The sequence below is a fragment of the Bison bison genome, unplaced genomic scaffold, assembly GCF_000754665.1.
Source record: "Bison bison bison isolate TAMUID 2011002044 unplaced genomic scaffold, Bison_UMD1.0 scf7180017864456, whole genome shotgun sequence".
NCBI lineage: Eukaryota > Metazoa > Chordata > Mammalia > Artiodactyla > Bovidae > Bison > Bison bison.
In genome coordinates this window covers 9,718,548-9,744,936 of record NW_011495018.1, presented here as the reverse complement: position 1 = coordinate 9,744,936, position 26,389 = coordinate 9,718,548, and the positions used below count along the sequence as shown (strand labels likewise).

Genomic DNA, 26,389 nt, shown 5'->3' with positions numbered 1-26,389 from the left:
CTTTGCAAACCCATGGACTATAACCCACCAGGCTCCTCTATCCATGGGATTTCCCAGCCAAGAATACTAAAGTGGGTTGCCATTTCCTTCTCCAGGGGAGCTTCTTGACTCAGGAATGGAACCAGCATCTCCTGCACTGCAGGTGGATTCTTTATCTCTGAGCCACCAGGGAAGACCTATTTTAGCACGAAAGTTCCTAATACCCTGAGATTAGCTGTCAAAATTTACTGATTTTCATCAGTTCAGTTCAGTCGCTCAGTCATGTCCAACTCCTTGCGACCCCATGGACTACTGATTTTCATAAACAAAAGCAAAACTGTAGTGCTTTATATACAAACTTAAAATATTTCAGGTTTCACTATGTATCATGTTGTTTAGGACTGTTTGCTTTTGAACCTAAAGATCAATTACTTCTTTGTGGTTTAAAATTCAAACAATGCTATAATGGACAGCAGGGAGATGAATCCAGTCAATCCTAAAGGAAATCAACACTGCGTATTCATTAGAAGGACTGATGCTGAAGCTGAAGCTGTAATACTTTGGCCACTTGATGCAAAGAGCCAACTCATTGGAAAATACCCTGATGCTGGGAAAGATTGAGGACGGGAAGAGAAGGGGGAGACAGAGGATGAGATAGCATCACCAACTCAATCGACAGGAGTTTGAGCAGACTCCAGGAGATAGTGAAGGACACGGAAGCCTGCAGTGCTGCAGTTCAAGGGGTCGCAAAGAATCAGACACAACTTAGCAACTGAACAACAACAACAATGCTATGAAATAAATACTTTAATCAATAAAGCCAATTTTTAACAAGTCTGATCTGATTTAATAACTTATTGTGTTTGATTTTCTTAAGTCATTTATTATTAAAGATGAGTAGGGGAATAAGATACTTTCTTGACTGAAAAAAGAGTCTTATTGGTATCAGGACTCTCCATTTATCTACTGCAGTTAAGAGCTATCTCAAAATGAAATTTGAGTATTTTTTCAATAAATGAATGAATGTATGTCTAAAATTTCTTAGTAGTAGGATACAGTCCATGGGTCGCAAAGAGTCGGACACGAGACTGAGCGACTTCACTTCATACAAACACTCAAACCATTAAAGCAAACCTGGATATCTACAAGAAAGGCACTTAACTAGATTAAGCTTACAAAAAAATTTTAAAAATAAAGTAATATTTAACATGAGCAAATGATACCAAGGCTGTCAGGGGGAAGAAAAAAAAGCCAACAGACAAAACAAAACATCAAATTAGATCCCTCAAAAACCTTAACAAAAGGCTGAGCTGAGTGAAGGCAAGTTACACACAACCATCTCTCCCCACTGTGAATTCTGTGATCCTCTGAATGTCAAAATAATAATGACCTGCTGGGTTAAGTTACGAACCATGTTTAACACAAACACAGGTATGCTTATCTAGGAAGAAAGACTGCAGGGAGCTCCTCTTTTTAGGCCCAGAGTCACCAGCCACAATCCAGCTTATCCCAGGATTCTACAGCTTTTCTTTCTCAAGACATGCAACTGTACTTCAGGGTTTTATTTTTAATCTCAAACAACAGTAGGAGTGCAAAGGTCAATGAACAGAGGTAATGGCTACAGCAACATTTTCCAGTTTCCAAAATCTTTTATGCAAACAAATTAGAGAAAGCACAACTCATGTCCTTTGTAAAAGATGCAGAGATTTTACGTGTCTATCTATTCATTTCTAACTGTTCTCACAATTTAGAAGCCAAAATGGAATGGGCAATAAGCTCAATACGTGAAAACAATTAGCAAGGAAAACGCATGCAGTACTCATTTATTCTTCTGTCACCTCTGCTTGGGAAAACAGTTAAGATTTCCAGCAATTTGTTCCTGCAAACCATCTTAATGTCACCTTAGCATCTTCTCCTTAATTATGACCAGTTAAAAGTGGTGCATCTCCTCCCAGTTTTATTAAGTTGTATTTGAGAAATAAAAATTAAAATTGTATATACAGTTGCCCTAAAACAAAGCGGGATTAGGGGTACCAACCCTCTGCACAGTCAAAAGTACAAGTATTGATTATAATTGTCCCTTTGTATACATGGTTCCCCTGTACCCAAGGTTCTGTATCTTATTAGTTCTGTATTTATTTGTGTTCTGTTCATTCTGATTCAACTAACCTTGTATAGTGCAGTACTGCACTATTAACTGCTGAAAAAAACCCATATATAAGTAGACACTCCTAGTTCAAATTTAAGTTGTTAAGGGTCAACTACACTTAATGTATATAACACAAAGTTTTGATATATGCATACATTGTGTAAGGATTACCACAATCAGCCACTTGACACATTCATCAAAAACAGTGTTTTTTAATACAGGAAAAAAAAAAAACCCTTTTATTTATAGGAACAATAATCTAGCTGCTCCTTAGCATTGTTTGTGGATGGTCTTTCCAACCTGACAGTGAACTCCTCAAGGGTGGGAACTGAACCAGAGCCCAGACACCACATGCCCTGGGCTTTGAGGATACACAGACATATGATTTGCAGCACCGGGTAGGCTCCGAGTAAATGTCTGTGGTTCATGCTGCTGATCCTAACCTCATACTCTTCAGAGACAAGCAACAGAGACCTATCTTCAGAACAGCTACCCGACTTTCATCAGCTCTCTCATTAATTAGTACCACATGTTGATTACTCAATGTCTGAATTCTCAAATCATTTTTGGATTGTTTTCTTTCATTTCTGAATGTGTAATAAATGTTAAAATTAATCAGGTCACAACAGCTTTAAATTGGGCTTTGGGGGTTGATCCACTTTTAGAACGAGAGTGGTATCCGAAATCTTCTTCAAACTCCCGTCAATTAACCACAATAAAACGGAGGGAAATGATGCTAATGCAAACAACCTATCAAAAATGCCTCTGGCTCATTTGGAATGAAAGGCTCTGTCTCCTGCCTCACATTCTGGACGCATCTATGTCTGCATCTCCAGAGAGGCCGAGAATTCCAGAGACAAGTAGAGAATACCCATGCTCCAGATTTTTTAGAACCTGCAAAGTTAAAGCGATGATGTGGCTGGAAAGAGGAATTTGGGCCCAAACCCAACGGTGACTCACAGCCAAAGTCAGCTGCTTGACCAGAATTTAGATTCTTTGGAGAAAGCCACGAGCTACAGGCTGCTCTGTTGCTGCTCAAAAGCTTGGTTACGGAGTCCCATCATCACCTGTCTCTTTTAATTCTGTTACCTCTGGATACCAGACTAGAACACGCAACTACTTACACAAAGCAAGCTCCCCTCTCCGAGGTGACAAACAAAAAGTATGGAACGGAATAAGCTTTGCCACATGTCTCCCGGTATACTACCCTCTTGCTCTAAGGAAAAATATTTTCTTTTAACCTCTTATAGCTACCCAGGTTCTGGTGTTTTTGCTTTAACCTTTATGAGGCTCTTCCAGCCCTTTTTTGTGCCACCCATCCAGTCCCATGCACTTCAGACCTTCTGCTGGGTTTGCACTAGCTCACATTTGCTCAGGATGGAATCCATTTGTTACCTGCTAACTCAAATCTCCCCAAATGATCTAATGCTCCAGGTTTTTTTTTTTTTTCATTTCATTGCACTGAAAATGCCTACTTTGAAGCAAAATGTTTTAACAATGAAAAGGTGGAGGGGCTACTGTAATAAAAACATTAAAACTCCTTTCTTATCATCACATAAGCAAGCTAACCAGCAGCCTGTTACCACAAAATATTACCATCAAGACATAAAACCTATGGACAACAAGAGCATAAGAAGAGACTCTGCTTTGTTCCAGGACATTCCTGGGTCTTTTTCCTGTGAGCCCCACAACCCTAGCTTCTGACATGGACACCAAGTCTTGTCTTCATGTTGCTCAGCTACACAGTCACAAGTCCCTAAAAGCTGAGACTTTCTAAAGTTAATTTCAATTTCTTAAAAGTTTAAAATAAATTTTTAAGAGCTCTTCCTATAACCTAAGTATTTCTTCATAAGTCTTGAATCAGTTACACATTTAAATAGTTATGAAAGAAATGGCTACAGCTTGCCATTTAAGGCCAGGACTATCTCCCAAAGCAAATTCTAGCACTAGTTCCAAATTCAGAAATAAACTAAACGGTTGGTCGCCTTCTGCTTTTACTTGCCTTCTTGAATGCACTTTTAAGTGCTTCAGAAAACATGTTCAAAAATTCTAATTTTTAAAATGACAATATAATATGGTGACTAACTGCATGGCAAACAGCCTTTGTTTTAACAAAGGATTCACAAAACGAATTTAATACTCAGGTGTCTTTTAAAAGAGACATTATAAAAAGACCAATTTATAATCACTAGACTCCATGAGACTTTTTCTGAAAACATTATTCATTATTTTAAAGGACAAGGATATCACAAATTAAGGACAATAGTTCAAATATACTTACTAACATTTAGTCAGTATATCATAGTATCATATCTAATTCTCTCCCTCCTCATACCCTCTAACTTTACTGACCTGGAAAATTTTCCTTTGCTGGAATTGCCTGATATTACATTATCCTCAATGGTAAAAAAATGAAAGCATTTCCCCTAAAGTCAGGAACAAGACAAGGGTGCCTGCTTTCACCACTACTATTCAACATAGTTTTGGAAGTTTTGGCCACAGCAATCAGAGCAGAAAAATAAATAAAAGGAATCCAGATTGGAAAAGAAGAAATAAAACTCTCACAGTTTGCAGATGACATGATCCTCTACATAGAAAACCCTAAAGACTCCACCAGAAAATTACTAGAGCTAATCAATGAATATAGTAAAGTGGCAGGATATAAAAGCAACACACAGAAATCCCCTGCATTCCTATACACTAATAATGAGAAAATAGAAAGAGAAATTAAGGAAACAATTCCATTCACCATTGCAATGAAAAGAATAAAATACTTAGGAATATATCTACCTAAAGAAACAAAAGACCTATATATAGAAAACTATAAAACATTGGTGAAAGAAATCAAAGAGGACACTAATAGATGGAGAAATATATCGTGTTCATGGATCGGAAGAATCAATATACGGAAAATGAGTATACTACCCAAAGCAATCTATAGATTCAATGCAATCCCTATCAAGCTACCAACAGTATTTTTCACAGAGCTAGAACAAATAATTTCACAATTGGTATGGAAATACAAAAAAACCTCGAATAGCCAAAGCAATCTTGAGAAAGAAGCATGGAACTGGAGGAGTCAACCTGGCTGACTTCAGGCTCTACTACAAAGCCACAGTCATCAAGACAGTATGGTACTGGCACAAAGACAGAAATACAGATCAATGGAACAAAATACAAAGCTCAGAGATAAATCCACGCACCTATGGGCACCTTATCTTTGACAAAGGAGACAAGAATATACAATGGATTAAAGACAATCTCTTTAACAAGTGGTGCTGGGAAAACTGGTCAACCACTTGTAAAAGAATGAAACTAGAACATTTTCTAACACCATACACAAAAATAAACTCAAAATGGATAAAAGATCTAAACGTAAGATCAGAAACTGTAAAACTCCTAGAGGAGAACATAGGCAAAACACTCTCCAACATAAATCACAGCAGGATCCTCTACGACCCACCTCCCAGAATATTGGAAATAAAAGCAAAAATAAATGGGACCTAATTAAAATTAAAAGCTTCTGCACAACAAAGGAAACTACAAGCAAGGTGAAAAGACAGCCTTCAGAATGGGAGAAAATAATAGCAAATGAAGCAACTGACAAGAATTAATCTCAAAAATATACAAGCAACTCCTGCAGCTCAATTCCAGAAAAATAAACAACCCAATCAAAAAATGGGCCAACAAACTAAACAGACATTTCTCCAAAGAAGACATACAGATGGCTAACAAACACATGAAAAGATGCTCAACATCACTCATTATCAGAGAAATGCAAATCAAAACCACAATGAGGTACCATTTACACCAGTCAGAATGGCTGCGATCCAAAAGTCTACAAGCAATAAATGCTGGAGAAGGTATGGAGAAAAGGGAACCCTCTTACACTGTTGGTGGGAATGCAAACTAGTACAGCCACTATGGAGAACAGTGTGGAGATTCCTTAAAAAACTGGAAATAGAACTGCCATTCGACCCAGCAATCCCACTGCTGGGCATACACACTGAGGAAACCACAACTGAAAGAGACACGTGTACCCCAATGTTCATCACGGCACTGTTCATAATAGCCAGGACATGGAAGCAACCTAGATGCCCATCAGCAGATGAATGGATAAGAAAGCTGAGGTACATATACACAATGGAGTATTACTCAGCTATTAAAAAGAATACATTTGAATCAGTTCTAATGAGGTGGATGAAACTGGAGCCTATTATACAGAATGAAGTAAGCCACAAAGAAAAACACCAATACAGTATACTAATGCAAATACACGGAATTTAGAAAGATCGTAATGATAACCCTGTATGCGAGACAGCAAAAGAGACAGTCTTTTGGACTCTGTGGGAGAGGGCAAGGGTGGGATGATTTGGGAGAATGGCATTGAAACATGTATAATATCATATGTGAAACTAATCGCCAGTCCAGGTTCGATGCATAATACAGGATGCTCGGGGCTGGTGTACTGGGATGACCCAGAGGGATGGTATGGGGAGGGAGGTGAGAGCGGGGTTCAGGATGGGGAACACGTGTACACCTGTGGCGTACATGTTGATGTATGGCAAAACCAATACAATATTGTAAAGTAATTAGCCTCCAATTAAAATAAATAAATTTTTAAAATAAATAAAATGAAGATCAAAGTTTCCATAAGAGCAATAATTTGCTCTGCATTGTTAAGGCTGGTATAGATGGCAGGTGAGAAAAATGCAAATGAGAAAGTTTAAACTGCATAAGCCCTTTGGAGTACTTTCATTACATTCTTTCATAAGCATTGTCACACTTCACCACCTACTCTTTGGAAGAGAGAAAGATTTTCTTTAAGAAGAGAATTTAACTTAGATTTGTGAAATCAGAACTCAAGAGTTCTTGACACTAAGGCTCAGACTGCATTAAATGACTCTGCTGTGGTCTGCAAAGAAATTATCTATGCAACTTGAGACTGAGTGAGCTAGAAAGGAATTGAGAAGAAAACACAAATTATCCTTATTTAACTTTTCTCTAGCATATTCAAATAATAGCTATTTAGAGTAAAATATTTTTTAACAAGCATCTTTGTGTAATAGAGTCACCATGCATAGTATTTCAGTCCAGAGTCTGTCCAAGGAGACACATCTGCAGAAACCGGCCATTTGGAAGACAAAGACAGTTACACTGAAAATAAAAGTGGAGAGTTGTTTTAAAAATAAGGAATATGACTGTGTGGTTTGCTAGATCATACATGATAAAACAATGATATTATTGTGTGATACCATAGAATAGAATTTTGTTTAGCTCTAGCCAGTTTTCAGTTAAGTAGCTAGCTAGTTAGGGACAGAATCTTTGGAGTATTGGATCAATATAATTACAAAATTAGACCCCAGGAAAATATAAAAATATTAAAATCTTGACCATGATTGACAGAAGACTCCTTTAAAGGAATATAAAAATCTGTGCTGCAGCCCTAAGTCTAAATGTATTGTTGCAGAGGCGATGGGGAAAGAACCAGACACTTATCAATAAACAACTGACATTTCCTACCCAAAGCCCATGTATGTGCACGAACCTAAGAGTAAAAGATGAAATGAAAACATGAGAAACATCGGTATTTAAGTTATTATCACTAGAATTAAGAAACAGAGAAGAGGCCTGTTAGCAACAAACAAGCAAAGCCCAGAGAGGTACAACTACAATGAAATAAAGTGGCTCTAAATGTGTACTTTTTCCCCCCTTGCCTATGTAGTCCTTGGCTGAGCCAGAACTTTCCTTGGGCTTTCAATGAGCGAGTACATTATTTCCAATAGTTGAATTTCATCAGCCAGACCCCAAATATCCAATCCGGAAGCCCTCCACTGAAGCTATCCAGGGTAGTAACTGGTCACTCAAATATGGCATCTCAGGAGAGTAACTGGGTTGTGTGAGCACATTCCTTGGTCTGACCCCAGGTCTTAGGGCCACGGGCTGGGTGTACCCACCATGGACAATCTCCAGCACTCGGTAGAGGCCTCTAATGAACCACAGCAGTGAGGCGTGAAGTCAGTCATCTGTACAAGTCTTTTCAGCGACAAGAATATTCTAATATATGCTCTTCATCCCGTCCCTTTCTACCTCTAACCAGCTGTTTGCCTCATGAATGCAGGTTTAAAGAAAAGAACAAGACAGGCATTGTGAGGATGAAGGAAGATGATACGTGTTAAGGGTTTAGCACAGGGCTTGGACTGAGAAATATGAGTTACACGAGTCTCAGCTACCATTACTGCATACACCAAAATAGAACTGGTGGCGAGATGGAGTGAGACGCTAGGCCCCCTCATCTTTTGGTTCTCCCAGACTAGTGTGTTTCAAATCGTGAGTGGCATTTACGGTTACGGAATCAATGTAATGGACTGTGAACAGCATTTCCTAGAAAGTGAAAAAACTACAACAAATTTAAAATGTGGGACTTCCCTGGCTGTCCAATGGTTAAGACTTCGCCTTCAAATGCAGGGGTATGGGTCTGATCCCTGGTCAGGGAGCTGGGATCCCACATGCCTCATGGCTAAAGGACCAAAACATAGAACAGAAGCAGTATTATAACAAAGTCAATAAAGATTTAAAAAACTTAAAAACAAAATGCTACGGAGCATCAAATGAGAAAGGATGCATATTGTTCAGCATATTTTTGTTTCAGCTGTGTGTGTGTGTAAGAGAGACAGACACAGACACAGAAGGCAAGCAGGTAGGTATTCAAGGAAACGTGTATTACATCACAATGTAAAGGGACGTTTCTAACAGTGGCCTAGAGTGCATGCATGTGTGCATGCTCAGCTGCGTCTGATTCTTTGCGATCTCAGGGCTGTAGCGCATCAGGCTCCTCTGTCCATGGGATTCTCCAGGCAAGAATACTGGAGTGGATTGCCATTTCCTTCTCCAAGGGATCTTCTCAACCCAGGGATCAAACCCGCATGTCCTGTGTTGGCAGGTGGATTCTTTACGGATGAGCCATCTGAGTAAGTTGACTATCTGAAACTGCTTGGCTGCACTTAAAACTACAGTGGAATTTCAGTATTCTGATCACAACAGTGAGGAAGATTTAGGCTGGCACCTCCCGACACCTCTACCGGATGTCTACAAACACCTTTAATTCATCCGGTCCAAAGTAAAACCCATTATTCTTTTCCTTCTCTGAAAAATCTGCTCATCTTCATGCTTCTCACTTCAGAAATGAAGTCAACATGAACCCAGTTCCTGTCAGAACCCTTAACTCTCTTGACAACTTTCTCCCCTCCCCATTATCATCAACAATGAACCAGCCAGTCCTGTACATCCAACTTTTGAAGAGCTTTGCTAGTCTCTCTCTCCCTATTACCAACCATTCCCACCCTCTCTCAGCCACCAACATCTTCTGCTTAGTGCTGTATGCAAAACCATTCTAGTTGGTCTTCCTACCTCCAATCTTCACCAAGTCCCATTCATTCTCCACTTGTGAAGTAGAAATGACACTCTGTTAATGTCACTCAGGGCTGAAAACCCTTTCATGGCCTTCCAGTGTTTTCAGGAGAAAAAGCTGAACTCCGGATAATGATTCACAAAGTCCTGCACTGACCAGCTGCCTCTCCTTGCTCCAAGCCCATGGCCACTCTCAACTCTAGCAGTGCCCTCTGCTCCTCAGATCTTCTAAATATGCTCTTCTTTGCCTAGAGCTCTTGGATTCTGTTCCTTTTAAAATTCTAACTTAGATCACTTCATCAATTAGTGTTTCATCTCCCACACCCTGTCCAAATCGGAGCTGAGGACCCTGCTGTGTGAACTAACTGCATCATCCACTACCCCCAATATACTACTTTTTTCATTTTACTGAAACAGCTGCAGTATCCTTTGCTAAATTCCTGAGGGCTGGGATGAGTCATTTACACCATCATAAAGCACAATACCGGACTCAATACTTGTTTGTGGTCCTTACTCTCTCTGCTCCAATGCACCTGACATGTTCAGCTGACATCAGAGACCTGTCACCTCCTTCCACACCTTTCGGTGGCCTACACTAGACATCTCTTGGGATTGCCTCTTACAGCCCTTGGCCTCACCTGACTCACACTACAACTGTGGCGTGCAGTGCCATGAAGGACAAAAGGTCTGTCTCTCTCGCTTTCTGCCTTTCAGAGACAGCAGCCTGTTGGGCCGCAGGAGGCCGCTCTGTATTTGTACAAGTACAAACTGAAAGTGCAGAGGTGTTAACACCCAATGAGACAACCATCGGCCAGGGGACAGGCCTCAATCCCTCAGGTGGCCAACTCTGAGACACGCACCAGAAGGGCGCTCAGAAGGACTGACCTCCAGTCCTAAAAGTGGTAGCTCACACAGTAACAGGGCCTTCAAGCCTTTCCCTCCTTCCCTAGTTCACTCTCTCTAGTCCTCTACTCCCGTTCTCTAAGACAATTTCTCAAATGAATCATCTGAGGGCAAACCCATGTGTCAGATCTGCTTGTGGAAAGAAATCAGACTAAGACAGTCTCTCGCTATAGCATTGGAAGCACTCCGATTTTTATTCCTGTTTTCTTATTTTGCTAGGAGGTAGGTAACTTTATTCTTTCCCTATGTGTCAAAACTGTCTTCCCCATTTTCAGCAAATTTTATTTTATTATTGGTGAACACTCCACAGAAGCATGAACAAGTCAATTCTGCTCTAAATGAGGTATATTTCAAATGAATGGCAGCTAGGAAAATACACTTCTTACAAGAACAGGAATTCTACCCCAGTTTCCATGTTTACATTAAAAACATTTTGCCAGCATCACATGAAAGAACATTCATAAAATAAACAGACCTCCTCATACCTTCATGTTACAGCTTGCTTATTTTTCTGCAGAGAGAATGTATATTAAACATCCACAAAACAGAATCTAAACAGTTTAAAAGTACCTTGCAGGCAAATGCAGCGACTCCTTCTCACACTGAAGTTGGGTATGAGTGATTTCAGAAATTCAGGCTGCCACACTTGCCATTTGCGTCAGTTTCTCCAATAGCCAAGAGGCACTGGATTGAATATCACATGATACAGGCTCCACAATACAGAGTATTTACCGATAATTCACAAGGCAGGGAGATGTTCAGTCAACTGCAAATGATTTTAGGGCTGATGACATTCTGGGATATCATTGTTTGCCCTTTCTTTACTTATTTAACCTTTAAGCATTCCATTAACTGTCAGAGATTACTAAATTTACTGGCTAAGCAAAGTTTTTAAATTCTCTCCTTTCATTGCTGCTTTCCAACATCAAACAAAGTTTAAAAATTTGTTTTTAAATTTGTTTACAACCAGAATGTATGGAGATTGAGAATGCTTAAAGCATTTCAATGATTTGGGGTAGTAAAAAGTTTTCACTTTTATTACAATAAAATATCTTTGTAGTTACATGTCTTCTCCAAATTTTCTAAAGTACCTAGATGAGAGTATTAAAAGAACTCTATTATCACCAATGACAATAAACTTATTTTTATATAAAAGCACCTGATATCAACGTCTTCCAACTCTGATATGTGTATATACTCTCCATGTATAACATATCTAATGCCTAGAATTAAGATGCCACAAAGCTCCATAACAGCTAGAAACAAGCCTCCTTGACACTCCTCGGCTTTGTCAGCTATTAGAGGGCACAGACTGAATCCCATTTCCTCTGTTAAGATCCACATTTTTACACATTTTAATGTTTCTGAAACCCAAATGCATCTTATAATTCATGGAGTCACAGTCTAATTGGCAACATTGTTTCTCAGTGGTATCTAAAATAAAGGACTAAAACTTGACAATGTCTCATACTCAACAGAATATCACAGTTCATTCAGCATTTGAACAGCAGGTATGGGCTTTATTTTTATTCTTTAACTGACATTTTGGACAATCCCTTCATGATACAAAAAATGTCAGTCTTCACTCAAACAATAAACAAAATAGCATAGCAAGGTGTCACACATTAGAACCAGGCCTCACTAGCATTTACAGACATATTCTGAAGTATCATGATATTTTTAAGCCTTTTAGAATTATACTGAAATAATTTTTGTTATAGAATTATATATTGAAAACTGGGTGACTGTCAAAAGGATTATTTAAAAAATTATTTCTATTACATAAGCAGAAAGAAAGAAATCAGAGAAATACTTCCTTAATAGCTAAATGGAAATCTTAAGTCTGCTTTTCAAACCTTTTCAGACGTATTTCAGTTTCCCTCTGGCCAAGGCTCTAACAATTATCAGTCACTGACTTAGTGCTCACACATACATGCCTTATTGAGTAAAGACTGGCTGGTAAAAATTTGTAAAACAGTATTTAAAAAATTTCTCTGTAAAACTGGCTTTTAAAAAAATTCTTAAAAATGAGAACAGTAATTTACAACTGTTGAATTTTACCTTAATGAGTCTTAGCTTCACATTTTAATAGAAAATGCAAATATTAAAACACTGTAATACTTTACTCTTATGCATAAATATTGTAGGAAAGACTTGTTTTGCTCCTTAGTGTCCTCATTAAAAGATCATGCAAAAAAATAAATAAATAAATAAATAAAAGATCATGCAAACTAGGGAAATGTAGCTTCTAATTTTTAAATCAGCAGTCATGTTAGTGCTATACTACATTTGAATAAAGAAGGCATATCTCTGAAAAGGAGTTAAGTGGGAAAATACACTAATAATAAAGTGATATCTTTAAGTGGAAAGGAATAAACTGAAAAAAATTAAGAGACCGTAACTTTCTACATTTTCCATATCAAAACACATTCCGCAGATTCACCAAATATAAGAGCCAAATTTCCAAACATATTTTCTTGGTTTGATGCCTGATTTCTTTATGGGGCTTCCCTGGTGGCTAAGACAATAAAGAATCTTCCGGCAATACAGGAGACCCGGGTTTGATCCCCAGGTCGGGAAGAACCCCTGGGGAAGGGCTACCCATTCCAGTATACTTGCCTAGAGAATTCCATGGACAGAGAAGCCTGACGGGCTACAGTCCACGGGGTCACAAAGAATCGGACACAACTGAGTGACTAACACATGGCTGCTTACATGGTTCTTTATGACATATAGTAAGCCACAATAAATTCTATCTTCAGCTGGCTATATCTAACAGCACCGTCTTTACTGGCAACAAAGAATTTATGCTTATTAAGTACCCAACAGGGATTTCCCTTGTGGCTTAGCTGGTAAAGAATCCGCCTACAACGCAGGAGACCTGGGTTTGATCCCTGGGCTGGGAAGATCCCCTGGAGAAGGGAAAGGCTACTCACTCCAGTATTCTGGCCTGGAGAATTCCATGGACTGTATAGTCCATACGGGGTCACAAAGAGTCAGATATGACTGAGCGACTTTCACTTTCACTTTTTCAAGTATCCAACAATCAACATTATTCATGTTGCAACTTCAAATGGGTAGGTCAACATCAAATCAGGACTTGAAATAATTTTTACCCAGAGGAGAATTAAAAGAGTAACAACTTAATCCCAAATCTAAAATGATTTAGAAAGCCACTGTCTCCTTAACTATAAGTTATCACTGAGGCACATTTTTAGGGACCCCAGGAAGTTTCAGTACATTTGCTTTCTCACAGGCACTGTTTCTCAGTGATTAGGATGACATTATGGCTGAGGTATATCCTCTTTTGAGGGACCATAAGCACAACATTCAGGCTGTGATATCAGGCTTGGAGGAACCAAGCAAGCTGGTATGAGCCAGAGCTCTTTCTGAACCTGGCTACTTCACACACACAGACAGTCAGAGTGGGACTTGCTTCTTCCTATGGGCATCCATGACAGAAACTGCAGAGGTATAGAAAAAGTGCCAGGGAAAAGGGGGGATGGAGTAAAGACAGAAAAGAGACAAATGAAACAACATAAAATAAAATCTGGAGGCTCAGAGTTTCAGGGGATGGGGATCAAATTAGGAAAAAGCTTCCTGTATTAGTTTAGATTTCTGGCAGCTGCTGGGAAGACTTTAGGTGTCCTAGAAATAACCTGGGTAAATGCATAAAAGCACTAAGTCAGAATTAGGGGCTATTATTTTTTATGGTAAATTTAAATTCGATATCCTAATAATTTACTAGTTACCTTATAGAAAAATTAAGAAATTTCTTGCAAATATTTCAAAACGTGTACAGAAAAAGAGAGTGAAAGCTAATCTGTGATAAAATATATGCTTCTGTAACTATAAGTGGAAACAGAAATAAAGCTGATTCTAATCAGCACCTCTGAAATACAGAAAGTACTTATATAAATATTACCCTGTAACATTTGAATTCAAATTATATTTCTGATTAAAAGACATCATTTTTGTAATAAATAGTATCCGAGGGGTCAGTGGTGAAGCATTCAATTATGTTCTGAGCATAAAATAAGGTAACAGGGAAACACAGAGTAGAACAGTGCTTGGGAAAAAGCATATGCTCAATAAAGTTTTAATTTTTTTAATAAATCTGACCAAAAGGATTTTACTACCAACAAAAATAGTACTGTCAACTGAGAGAAAAAAAAAGCACAACATCAGAGCTGTGAGTTAAGTTTTATTTGGGGCAAAACAAAGAATACAGCCCAAGACAGTATTTCAAAGAGGTTGGGGGGCGGTCAGTAGTAGGTGTGAGTCTAGTGAAGGGGTATGTACACTCAAGCACGCATCTTGTAGAGGTTTGCTGCTAGTCGCAGCGAGAAGATGTCTCTGTTACTGATTTTAGTGCTTTTCTAGATATGAGGAGATGCAAAAATTGGGCTCCACTGGGATCATAAAAATATTCTCCTAAAAATATCTAACTATCTGAAGGCCTGTTCTACTCATTTTTCACAGAGCACAGAGTGCCTCATTCCTGATCCTGAACTCCTTTCAGGAGTGTTGAAAGTCAGTGGCTACAGAATTTTGTAACTTAATCCTTGTAGAGGCAGTTGGCAAATGCCAATTTTCAGTTGGCAGTACAATACTCTGCAACATTAAGAATCAAATCAAATCACAGCTTATCATGGTTCTCAAACAGACTCCAAACCACCTGGTTTACCCTTTCAGTGATGCTTGTGAAGTATCTGTATTAGATACTGTCTATCACGAAAGCAGTGGCATCTGTTTGGTGAATCATCAACCATATTAGTGGTCAAGCAGTTTTTACTAAAAGTAAGAAGCAACACAAAGTATTACGAATAACTACAAAAGTGTGAAGCATGATTTTTTTTAAAAATACAAATAGCTAAGTACACACACACAAAAAGATCAGAAGATCATTAAAAAATTAACAATGATTGTTGTTATACTATGGATCATTTTATTTTCCTTCTTAGTAGTGGTTTTATACTAGTGTTTCCAATAAACATTTTTAAAAGTAAGTTAATCCAAAAAAGTAACAGGTAACTGTGATGCAAAAATTTTCAGGTCTATACATATCCAACTATTAATTTAAAAAACAATTTACCACGTTTACTTAAAAATCATTTGAGGAACTTTGGAAATCCCTTGTTTAGAGGAGACAGAGATCTATTTATGAACAAAAGAACCTCTTTAAAATTTTCCAAGTTACTTTACTTTGCCAGCCCCTCCCCCCATGGTACTGTAAAGCAGTGAATACAATAGGTTTTTATCAATGTGCAGGCTTCTTAGCTGAGCAAATAACCATAGAACCCAAATCCCCAAAATGTGCGGGGTTGGAGGAGGGTGGGTTGAAGGCAGGGAAGAACAGAATTTCCAGACATTCTCAGCAATTCAGAGTTGGGGAAATGCAATTTTTCTTGCAAGTAGCCACTGATGCACTTGTAGCCAAAGACTGTCTCACAAACACCCATGGTGATCAGCTGTGCCTTTTGCAGAGAACTTTACTGAAACAGCTCAAAGGAGGAACAAGATCTTAGTGAAAAAAGCACCATGCCGACTAACAATATTGCCCATGTTAAGCTCTGTATTTTCTGAGTCAAGGTTTGGGTCATGTAAAAGTAAAGCTGGCCCCAGAGAAGAGAGCAGTTTTTCACAGACTGCCATTTAAATCTCAAATGACCATGTTTCACAGCATGCTCAATACATTCCAGCATGTAACTGCATTTTAATTTCCTAAAACCACAGGTTATAAGTCTGATTTCAAATAGTGTCTGGACTGTGATCTTCAATACTGATAAAATTATATGGTGTTCTTCAGAAAGTCCCAAAGATTCGGCATATGGAAAAGGATCTTCATTTTCTTTGAAGTACAATTATCAAAGAAAATTAACTCTTCAAACTTTTGTGAATGAATCCTAAAGAGTGAATATTAAGAGCTGAAGTTACTACCATAGAAATGTAGCTTAGATTACAGGAAAGGAACATGCTGTATATTCCTCACTCACCAGGTATAGTACACATCACGTGACAAACCCGCATACATGAGACTTTAAATTTTCTTTGCCATGAAATGCTCATCAGTGCTTACTTTGGAAAATGAATTCGAAATATACTGACATGAATGAATCATTATATTTGATTGTCCATTCGGTACACAGAAATCATTCAGTCACCTTTTCAATTTTATAAAACAGGGAGAGGCTGTTGACTACTTTAACCTCCCAAGTATATGTAAGAAGAGAAACAGTCTTTAGAATAGATCAAGAGAGAAAAAGGGAAGGTGAAGTTGTGTCATGAGTTTGGGAGTCACAAGCAATTTAAGATGGTATTATTATTCAGTTGGAAGGAATTTATAAAGACAAATTTTTGCATGTGAACATGAAACAATGCACTACGATGGTCAGCAATTTTCACTACAGGGACTGGCTCTGACCTGCCCTTGAGAAAAGATAAAGGGAAAAATTTTTTATAAGGGGATAGAGTGGTTAAGCACAGTTGACTTTGAACAACATGGGTTTGAACTTCTTGAGTCCACATATACTCAGAATTTTTTCAATACTGAAGTACGACACAATTCAAGGTTGGTTAAATCCAAGAATGCAGATAGAAAGGACCAAGTCTAAGTTATATGTGGATTTTCAACTGGGTGGAGGGCTGGTGCCTGCCCCTGGGTTGTTCAAGGGTCAACTGTATATGCTTTCCTCTAAAATACTACTGGCTTTTATTTTGAGCCTGATTCCAAAACTAATAGACAAATTCAATACATTTGTTTTTAAGCAACAAATCTATTTCACCAATGAGGTAGAACTTAGAATGAAATTCTGATCAGTAATTTAAGCTGAAGGAACTACAAAGCATTGGTTGCTTCATGAAACTAAACATCTAGAAAACCTGGTGCCTAGCAAATGGGTCCCTCTAGCTGTTCTTCATTGGATTCTAAGGTATCATCATGTGGAAGAAGTGCCCACTCTTAAATTCATAACAGCTTTTTCCAGGAGTTAACAAAATATATGGGCACATAAATCAATTTTTTAAATGAAATTTTTTTAATGAAACCTAACATGTGAATAAAAAAAAAGACTGCATTTTTCTCCTTGTCCTCTGTCTTCATATTTAATTCTTCCAATTACTTTCTTCTTTTCCCCTGACCTCTCCATTTCTCTTTCCTTCTTTTTCCCTAAACTTAGACTAGACTACAGGTGGCTAGTTGGAACATGTTTGTATTTTTAAGAAGTAAGCATAGGGCATCTCCTCTGGTGGGCTATGTTGAGAGAAAGGTCAACGAAGCGCACACTGAAATATCTGGGAACTTCAGTCTAGGGGAAGACACAGACAGCAACTGAATGGATCCACCACAGAGCAAGAGAGCATCAGGACCACAGGGAATACACAGCGAGGGTGGGGAGGGCTGTGGGGAGGGAACTGCTGTAAAGGGGAGGTGGTACTCAGATGACGGGGAAGTGAACAGACCTCCATGTCTTTTCTGAGAGAGGCTTCAGGGCAAAAAAAGGCAAACGCAGGAGAAGCTGGTGGCTTACACAGGATGAGGCATGTTAATTGGCCTAACAATCACCAACACAACAAGAGGGGGTCTTTGTTCTCAATGTGATTGTTTTAATCCTTATTACAGTCCAATATGAAAGATCTTATTATCATCTTGATTGTGAAGGCCAAGAATCTGGGGCCAGAGAGATGATGAAATTGCTGAAGAATATCCAGTTTACCAGCTGATGATGAAGTTAGGTGAGAAAGCAGGAAGTCTGGCTCCCGGGCTGTACTCTCAGTGACTTTACCTGCTACCAGTGTGCAGTATCCAAAGGAGAATATTAAGGGAGAAAATATGGCTGGGGTTATTCTGGGCAGGAGAAGACGCACCAGAGATGACAAGAAGTCAAGAAAGTGTCATCACAAAACCCATCGGAGCTACCTGGGCCCCTGTGAAACCATTCCACAACTATATTCAGTCCAACTGGTCAATACTTCTATCTTCTTGACACTGGCTAAATAACAGTGAACAATTCATACACACTGTGATAGCGGTCAAAGTAATGGATAATGGTGTCAGCCCTCAAAGCATGTGAAAACCAACCAAAATGGAAGAAGCTGGGTCAGTAAGTAGCACAAGCACAGGAGGCTTCTGCATTTCTTTGCAAAACCATGATTTCACAGCGTTTGACTGCTTTGTGTACATGTAGCGTCTCTTATTTTAGAAACACACACGTCTGTGCACAGGCACTCACACACACTCTGTAATGTTTATATCAAAAGTTATTGGACCCCGTCAAGGGCCACAGTCACACATGAGGACCCTGAAACAGATCCAATGATTTCTGGCTGAGCTCCATTTCAAACATACCTGCTTCCGGGTCCTGATTGAAACGGCAGTACTTGGATTTCTCAAGTGAAGGCAGGCATTGCTCAATGGGAACCCAAACATATGTCTCAGGACACAGCAAATCTGATGGTCTGTACTGACCCTAAAGAGAAGTGAAGAAAAAAGGCACTGACATCACTAACACAGTGATTTCCTAGTTGCAAGGCTCCAGAATTCCAGGGAAAGTATTACTCACAAGTTTAAATGAAGTCAACCAGGGACAGCTTTACTGTAAACACTAAACAATCCTATTAGTAATTGTTTTCCTAGCTCAAGAATGCACATTTGAAGGCTCTCAAACTCATGTATAACCCTTTGGGATGCCTGTGTTGACTCAGAAGATCTGAATTTCTACTTTCTTTTGGGATAAAAACATATTCCTGCTGATCTGACTGCTAAGAATACCACTTCCAAATTCAAGTGGACACAAGTGCTAGTTGATAAGTGAAATTTTGTATTTGAGAGCATTCGGATTTATACATGAAATAAATTTATTTTCCAAAGTGGAATTTCACTACCCTTAGTCAAAATTCTTAAATTCATAAGCTCAGCTGATAATATTGATTCCATTCTAATGCACTGAAAAGTACTGTCTGGTCAACATGCTTCCATGAGCAATCTAGACTCATAAATAGACTATACAACAGATACTAAAGAAAAAAAAATCATTCCTCTAAGGGTAGTTTGGTAGCCAATTAATAGAGGATAGTACAAATTATGTGAAATCATTCAGTTAAATTTTTCAGAAATATTAATTAAAATTCCAAACATCTCTTCTCTAAATTTTAACATTCAAAATTCATCACAGAGGTTAAATCTAAACATTGGTTTTCCATTTTTTTTAAACTACAGCCCATAGTAAGAAATACATTTTACATTATAACCTAGTAAACCTATATGAAAATATAAAACTATTAATAGGAACAAATCTTTTACTATATAATGCTTATCCATGTTATGTAATCCTCTATTTTCTATTCTATTTCATTTTTTAAAAAAATTATGCTCTTGGACCATTTAACCACCAAACCTGCTTTCATAAATAGCAAATGGGTCACAAACTCAGAGTCTGAAAAACACGACCTAGTGCAAACCTCATGACACAGACTACTCCTGTTTAAGGGCGTAGCACTGTTACACAGCTTGAGTCAGAAAGGTGCTCTATAACTTATATTTAAAATGAACACCACGCCCTTCCAGCATTCAAAACATTCAGCAGTCTGTAAGATAATGGAGAAATTATACATAAAATGTACACAAACAGATTAATTACTGCTTTTGAGATGTTGGAAGAGAATTCAAGGAGGATATGGAGTTTTAATGGGGACTTAGATTGACTGGCTAAGTCTGGGACAGGCTGAAAAGGAATGAGAACAATCTAGATGAAGATTACAGCATAAACAAATAGAACGCTGGGAAACAGAAACAGCAGAGCACTGCAGAAATAGAAAGGTAGGTCGTGGATCAGCTTCAGAAATCATGTTCTAGACTTTATTCTAGATGAAATGGGAATGCTTGCTGACTAGGACAGAAGGCAGACAGTATGAAGACCAGACTCAGGTCTCTGATTCTGATCTTCCTGCAGTGTTCACGGCACTGCTGATGCCTTACTGCCTCAGAGCAGTAAAGGTCACCCAGACAGGGCAGGTCCAGGTGGACACACTCACCTGATACTAAAATTCATAACACGGGATTATTTAGAAATGAATTAATGATATACTTAGGAAGTATAGTAAAGCCAGTTATTCAATTGATACCTACCTTATCAAAAGTAATGTCATTCTCTCCACCAATTCACAAACACTTTTACTGCGGAGGGACAGTACGATGCAGTGCTGTCCACGTGAACAAATGTGAACACCAGACAGCAGTCTACAGCAGTGCTTCTAGAGCTGCGCCCCCCACCTTTTGGTTATAGACTATTTCGAGAATCTACTGGTGGTAGGGGAGAGCCGAACATATAAGCTAAAGAAATTTTTTAAAAAGGATTAACTTTTCTTGACTTTAGAGTATACAAAGATTCCTTAGAACACAAAAAGCAATAAGTATAAAAGAAAAAACTGATGAACTGGATTGTATCAAAATTATACCATCTTCAAAAACTTATTAATAAATAGGCAAGCCGAAGATTGGGGAAAATATTAATAAAACTTGTATTAGACAACATATTTGTATCCAAAACATACAAAGAATTTAACAAGTCATTAATAGGAACAATCCAAGTTTTTTAAAAGGCAAAAAGACTTAAACCATTTTGCCAAAGATATATGAATGTCTAAGAAACCTAACATCGGTTATCAGAAATGCAACTCAAAACTACAATAAGATACCACTGAATTCCCACTGCAATGGCTCACCACAATTCCCACTACAATATTTAGAAGACCAAGTTCTGGCAAGGTTCTGGATCATCTAGAACTTGAATACTGTTGGTTCAAAGTGGCATAACCATTTGGGATAAAATAAATATTCCTGTAAACACATTATCTCTGCGTATGTCCAGGATAAATCCTTGAACTGGATTGCTGGGTATAAGGGTTTTAGGTTTTACAGCACAAAACGATTTCCCACAGGAGCTGTGTGGATTTATACTGCCACCAGCAATGGTGTGCATGCAAGTGCTGATTTCCCCATATCCTTATCAACAGTGTGCTACTGAAACTTTCCATATCTGCCAATATGAGAAGTGGCATTTCACTGTGGTTTTAATTTGCATTATGAATCATTCCACACGTTTAAAGGAATTGGTATTTCCTTCTCTATAAAGCTGGCTCATTTTGTTGTTAGGTTTACAGACCTACTAATCAAAAAACTCTTTATATATTAAGGAAATTAACCCTTAATTTGTTAACTATGTTGTATTTTCCATGTTTGTCTTTTGACTGTGTGTGCTATGCTCTTCTGTCATGTAGAAATCTAGTAAATGGTCAAATGTTATCATTTTCTTTTAAATGGCATCTGGGTTTTGTAATATAAATAAAAAGGCCTCTATCACTCTAAGACTATAAAAACATTTTCATGATTTTTCTCTAGTACTTTTATGGTTTCACAATTTTACATTTACATTTATGCTCCACCTGGAATTTATTCTGGTGTAAGGCAGAAGACGATTCAACCTAATTTCTTTCAGATGTTTACCAAGTGGCCTCAAGAGCATTTTTTAAACAAGTATCATTTTCCCTGATGAATTAGAATTTAAAACGTCTTTGATAACTTACTAAATTTCCAATTATACTTAAATCTCTTTCTGGACTTTCTACTTATTCTGTTATACTTCTGTCTGTGTACTCATATACCAGTGCCATATAGTTTTAAATATTAAAGTTCTATATTTTAATATAATATCTGGTAGAGATAATCCCCTCTTATTGTTCTTCATTTGCACAATTTCCTAGTTCTTCTTGCTTAATTATTTTTCCAGGCAATAGTACTGGAGTGGATTGCCATTTCCTTCTCCAGGGGATCTTCCCGACCCAGGGATCGAACTCAGGTCTCCCGCATTGTAGACAGACGCTTTACCGTCTAAGCCATCAGGGAAGTCCCACTCATATACCAGTGCCATATAGTTTTAAATATTAAAGTTCTATATTATATTTTAATATAATATCTGGTAGAGATAATCCCCTCTTATTGTTCATTTGCACAATTTCCTAGTTCTTCTTACTTAATTATTCTAGGACTGTTTAGTACAAAAGACCACCAATATGAACAAGGAAACAGTAATAAAAATGGATGGTATATCTTGCCTATTGTGATCACACAATATAAAAGAGAATCCCAAGAGAATTCCTAGTAAGAGGAAAATATATCATTCTAAGTTAAAAAATAAACAAGAAAAAAAGAAACCCAAAATATACAAATGACACCATTTTCTAATTTAAGGCAGAACTAAATGCTGACTAAGATGCACAGATCAAATTCTGGGGGGAAATCAGCCATCAACTGTGAGTCTTTAAACAGACATATTCCATGCAGATATGCTGATTCAACAGCAGCCACCTGAACCCAGTGCCTGGATTTAACAATATGCTGACAATAAAAAATATTCAGTCAATGAACGCTAAATGACTCCTGACTTTGTGACAGGCACCAGATGCTGGGAACAAAAAGATGAACAAATTGGCACATCTCTAGATAATTCACAGTCTACTGGGAGTTACTGACCTGGAGAAAGATAAATACATAAGAATGTATGAAGTGTGATCAGGCACAACTGTCCAAAGCTCCTATATTTTTACAATGTTCTTCTAAGGCAACACTTGCTTATAATAGATATTTTATTTTTAACTCTTTAAATACTCAGGTTATCTCACTGAAAGACCATAAATGTATACATTGTAACTTCTGATTATTTAAAATCAAAATTTTAGATTAGGTAAAAACATTATTTTTCTCCTAAGTACAGGCTTATTTCAGTGTTTCAAATATTGTCTCAAGCCATCAAAGAATGCCAAGAATTTCATGAAATAAACCACTTTGAAATGTTATGCTTTCTAAACTTAGCCAGTAGAGAGTTACGTGACCGAACTGCTTGCAGTTCAATCTAAAGTTGCCATCACACAAATGGAAAATGCAGAGACTTGCAAGCTGCCCTGACTTTCCAGCTAGTGTAAGAAAATGAGAAAGGTCTGTATTAAGAATGCAATTACTTAAGGATTTGGACATACTTCCCCATGGTCAGAAGGAAAAATATTTAATCAACCTCTAAGTACATTCATTCATATTGGACAATGAGGCAAAAGCAGATTAATCTTCTCCTAGGGTGCTGACTTTCTGTAAATAAGAAATCTGAGTTACCACGGATTTTCTAAAGTACTCAAAATTTTGAAAATGTAATTGGTCTGACAGGCTTATCTTACAATTTTTTAGAACACCCTTTTCAGTTTGATCTACATGTTAGAAGATGAACTCAAGATTTCTCCCTACTCCTACTTCTCCCCCAACCCTCCCCGCCCCGCCTCGCCACAAAATAACCCCAGTCAACAAGGACAGCACCACATGAAACCTTACCAAGCAAGGGTCCCTAAGAGCAAAGGTTACAGGAGAGGATGATGCAGTTCAAGACAAGAAGCCTGGAAAAGGCAAAAGCTGTCTGCTAAAAAGCCTCAACACGACAAGGAAATGCATGGTTTTCTTTATTAAACACTTCTGGTGAGGGGTAATTACCCAATCCAAAGTCCTCAAAGAGAAATAAGTTCAGCAAAGCGTGATTTGTAACTTCTGGAGCTATTCACAAACCGGCACTGTTTCAGCACTAGGAAGCAGACAGACAAGGCGCCCTGCAACGTGAGCTGCCGGAGAAGAGGGGAGGTTCTCCTCAGGGCGCAGCTGGGTGTTCAGTGATTCTATTTTCTTTAAAGAAACTACATAGACTATTTGTGAAAACACAAATTATACTACACCTCCCCCCTGGGAAAAAGAGAAAAGTAAAATACAGTCATAATATTTCAATCAACTTTACTAGGTGGCACAGATTAAAATTCGAGGAAATGCCAAAGTTAAATCTAAAACACAAGGGGGAAAACATTTCTTGATCCATTTCTATTAAAAATAATTGCTTCTTCTGGAAGAGGACAGCACACAATTTTGGGTTTTGGTTAATGGAATGAATGGACATTCTTTTTTACTTCCATGCTCTAGACTATAATTTGAAGAACATTTTATCATGCTGATCTAATTTTCTACACTATTAAACAATCACAAAATAAATTATATGTCAAATATCTTAGTTTAGAAAAATATAATAGTCAGAATTTTGGCCTAAAAATTACATTTACTTGATAGCCAGAGGTTAAAAACATCTATCATATCTTACTGAATAATAGTGAACACAGATAGCTAAAGAGCACATAAAAGGTGTATTTAGAAAACTTTGATTTCGCAATCATTAACAATTTCAGCAAAGAGGGTTCAGGATGGGGAACACATGTATACCTGTGGTGGATTCATTTTGATATTTGGCAAAACTAATACAATTATGTAAAGTTTAAAAATAAAATAAAATTTAAAAAATAATAAAGATAATAGAAAAAAAAAAAACACATTAAAATACTTTAACTTCTAATGAAAACACAGTCAATAACACGAGATTTTTTCCTCAGTTAAGGTATAGTTAGAAATCTGAATTTTCAAAGGCAACAGTTACATTAATTAGTTAAAAGAGAAGCAAAAAAACAAAAACAAAAACATGGTTCCAGTAAGCCCTGACAATTTTTTGCAGCATTTTTACTGATATGTAATTCACAATCCATAAAAATCTACCCTTTTAAAGTGAGTTTTTAGAGTATCCATAAGATTGTGCTATGCGCTTAGTCACTCAGTCGTGTCTGACTCTTGGCAACCCCATGGATTGTAGCCCGCCAGGCTCCTCTGTTCATAGGGATTCTCCAGGCAAGAATACTGAAGTGGGTTGCCATGCCCTCCTCCAGGCGATCGTCCCAACCCAGGGATAGAACCCATGTCTCCCACATTGCAAGCGGATTCTTTACCATCTGAGCCACCAGGGAAGCCCCACCACTATCTAATTCCATAATATTTTCATCATCCCAAAAAGAAACCCTGTACCCACTGGCAGTTGCTCCCTACTTCCTCTCCCCAAAAGTCCCAGCAACCACAAAATCTACTGACAATATTTTATTATTTTTAAAGTTTTTATTTTATACTGGAATATGGCCAATGAGGATGAAGAGCCTTTTAATGAGGGTGAAGGAGGAGAATGAAAAGAGCTGGCTTAAGATTAAATATTAAAAAAGCTAAGACCATGGCATCTGACCCCATTACTGCATGGCAAATAGAAGGGGAAAAGGTGGAAGTGGTGACAAATTTCCTCTTCTTGGGCTCCAAAATCACTGTGGACGGTGACTGCAGCCATGAAATCAGAAGACGATTGATTGCTTCTTGGCAGGAAAGCAATGACAAACCTAGACAGTGTGTTGACAAGCAGAGACATTACTCGGCCAACAAAGGTCCATACAGTCAAGGCTATGGTCTTCCCAGGGGTCATGTATGGCTGTGAAAGCTGGACTAAGGAGGCAGAACGCCAAAGAATTGATGCCTTCGAACTGTGGTGCTGGAGAAGATTCCTGAAAGTCCTTTGGACAGCAAGGAGATCCAACCAGTCCATCCTAAAGGAAATCAGTAGTGAATATTCATTGCAAGGACTGATCCTGAAGCTGAAACTCCAATACTTTGGCCACCTGATGCAAAGAACTGACTCATTTGAAAAGACCCTGATGCTGGGCAAGATTGAAGGCAGGAGGAGAAGGGGACAGAGGATGAGATGGTTGCATGGCATCACAGACTCAATGGACACAAGTTTGAGTAAACTCCAGGAGTTGGTGATGGACAGGGAAGTCTGGCGTGCTGCAGTCCATGGGGTCACAGAGAGTCAGACACAACTGAGTGACTGAAGTGAACTGAACTGGAAAAGTCCCTGAAGCTGGGAAAGATCGAATGCAGAACGAGAAAAGGGCATCAGAGGATAAGATGGCTGGACGGCATCACCAATGCAATGAACATGAACTTGGGCAAACTCTGGGAGATGGTGAAGGACACAGAGGCCTGCGTGGCGTGCTGCAGTCCCT

General features: G+C 38.2%; 1 protein-coding gene across 3 annotated transcripts in view; it reads right to left on the bottom strand.

Moving 5' to 3' along the window:
- The window catches only part of ATE1 (arginyltransferase 1), a 161,124-nt gene that overhangs the window by 22,621 nt on the left and 112,114 nt on the right, over positions 1 to 26,389 (bottom strand). For all 3 annotated transcript variants that reach the window (XM_010859227.1, XM_010859229.1, XM_010859228.1), the window contains one exon: positions 18,789 to 18,909. In XM_010859227.1, coding sequence (XP_010857529.1) covers positions 18,789 to 18,909 — 121 coding nt within the window. The remainder of the gene's footprint in view (positions 1 to 18,788; positions 18,910 to 26,389) is intronic.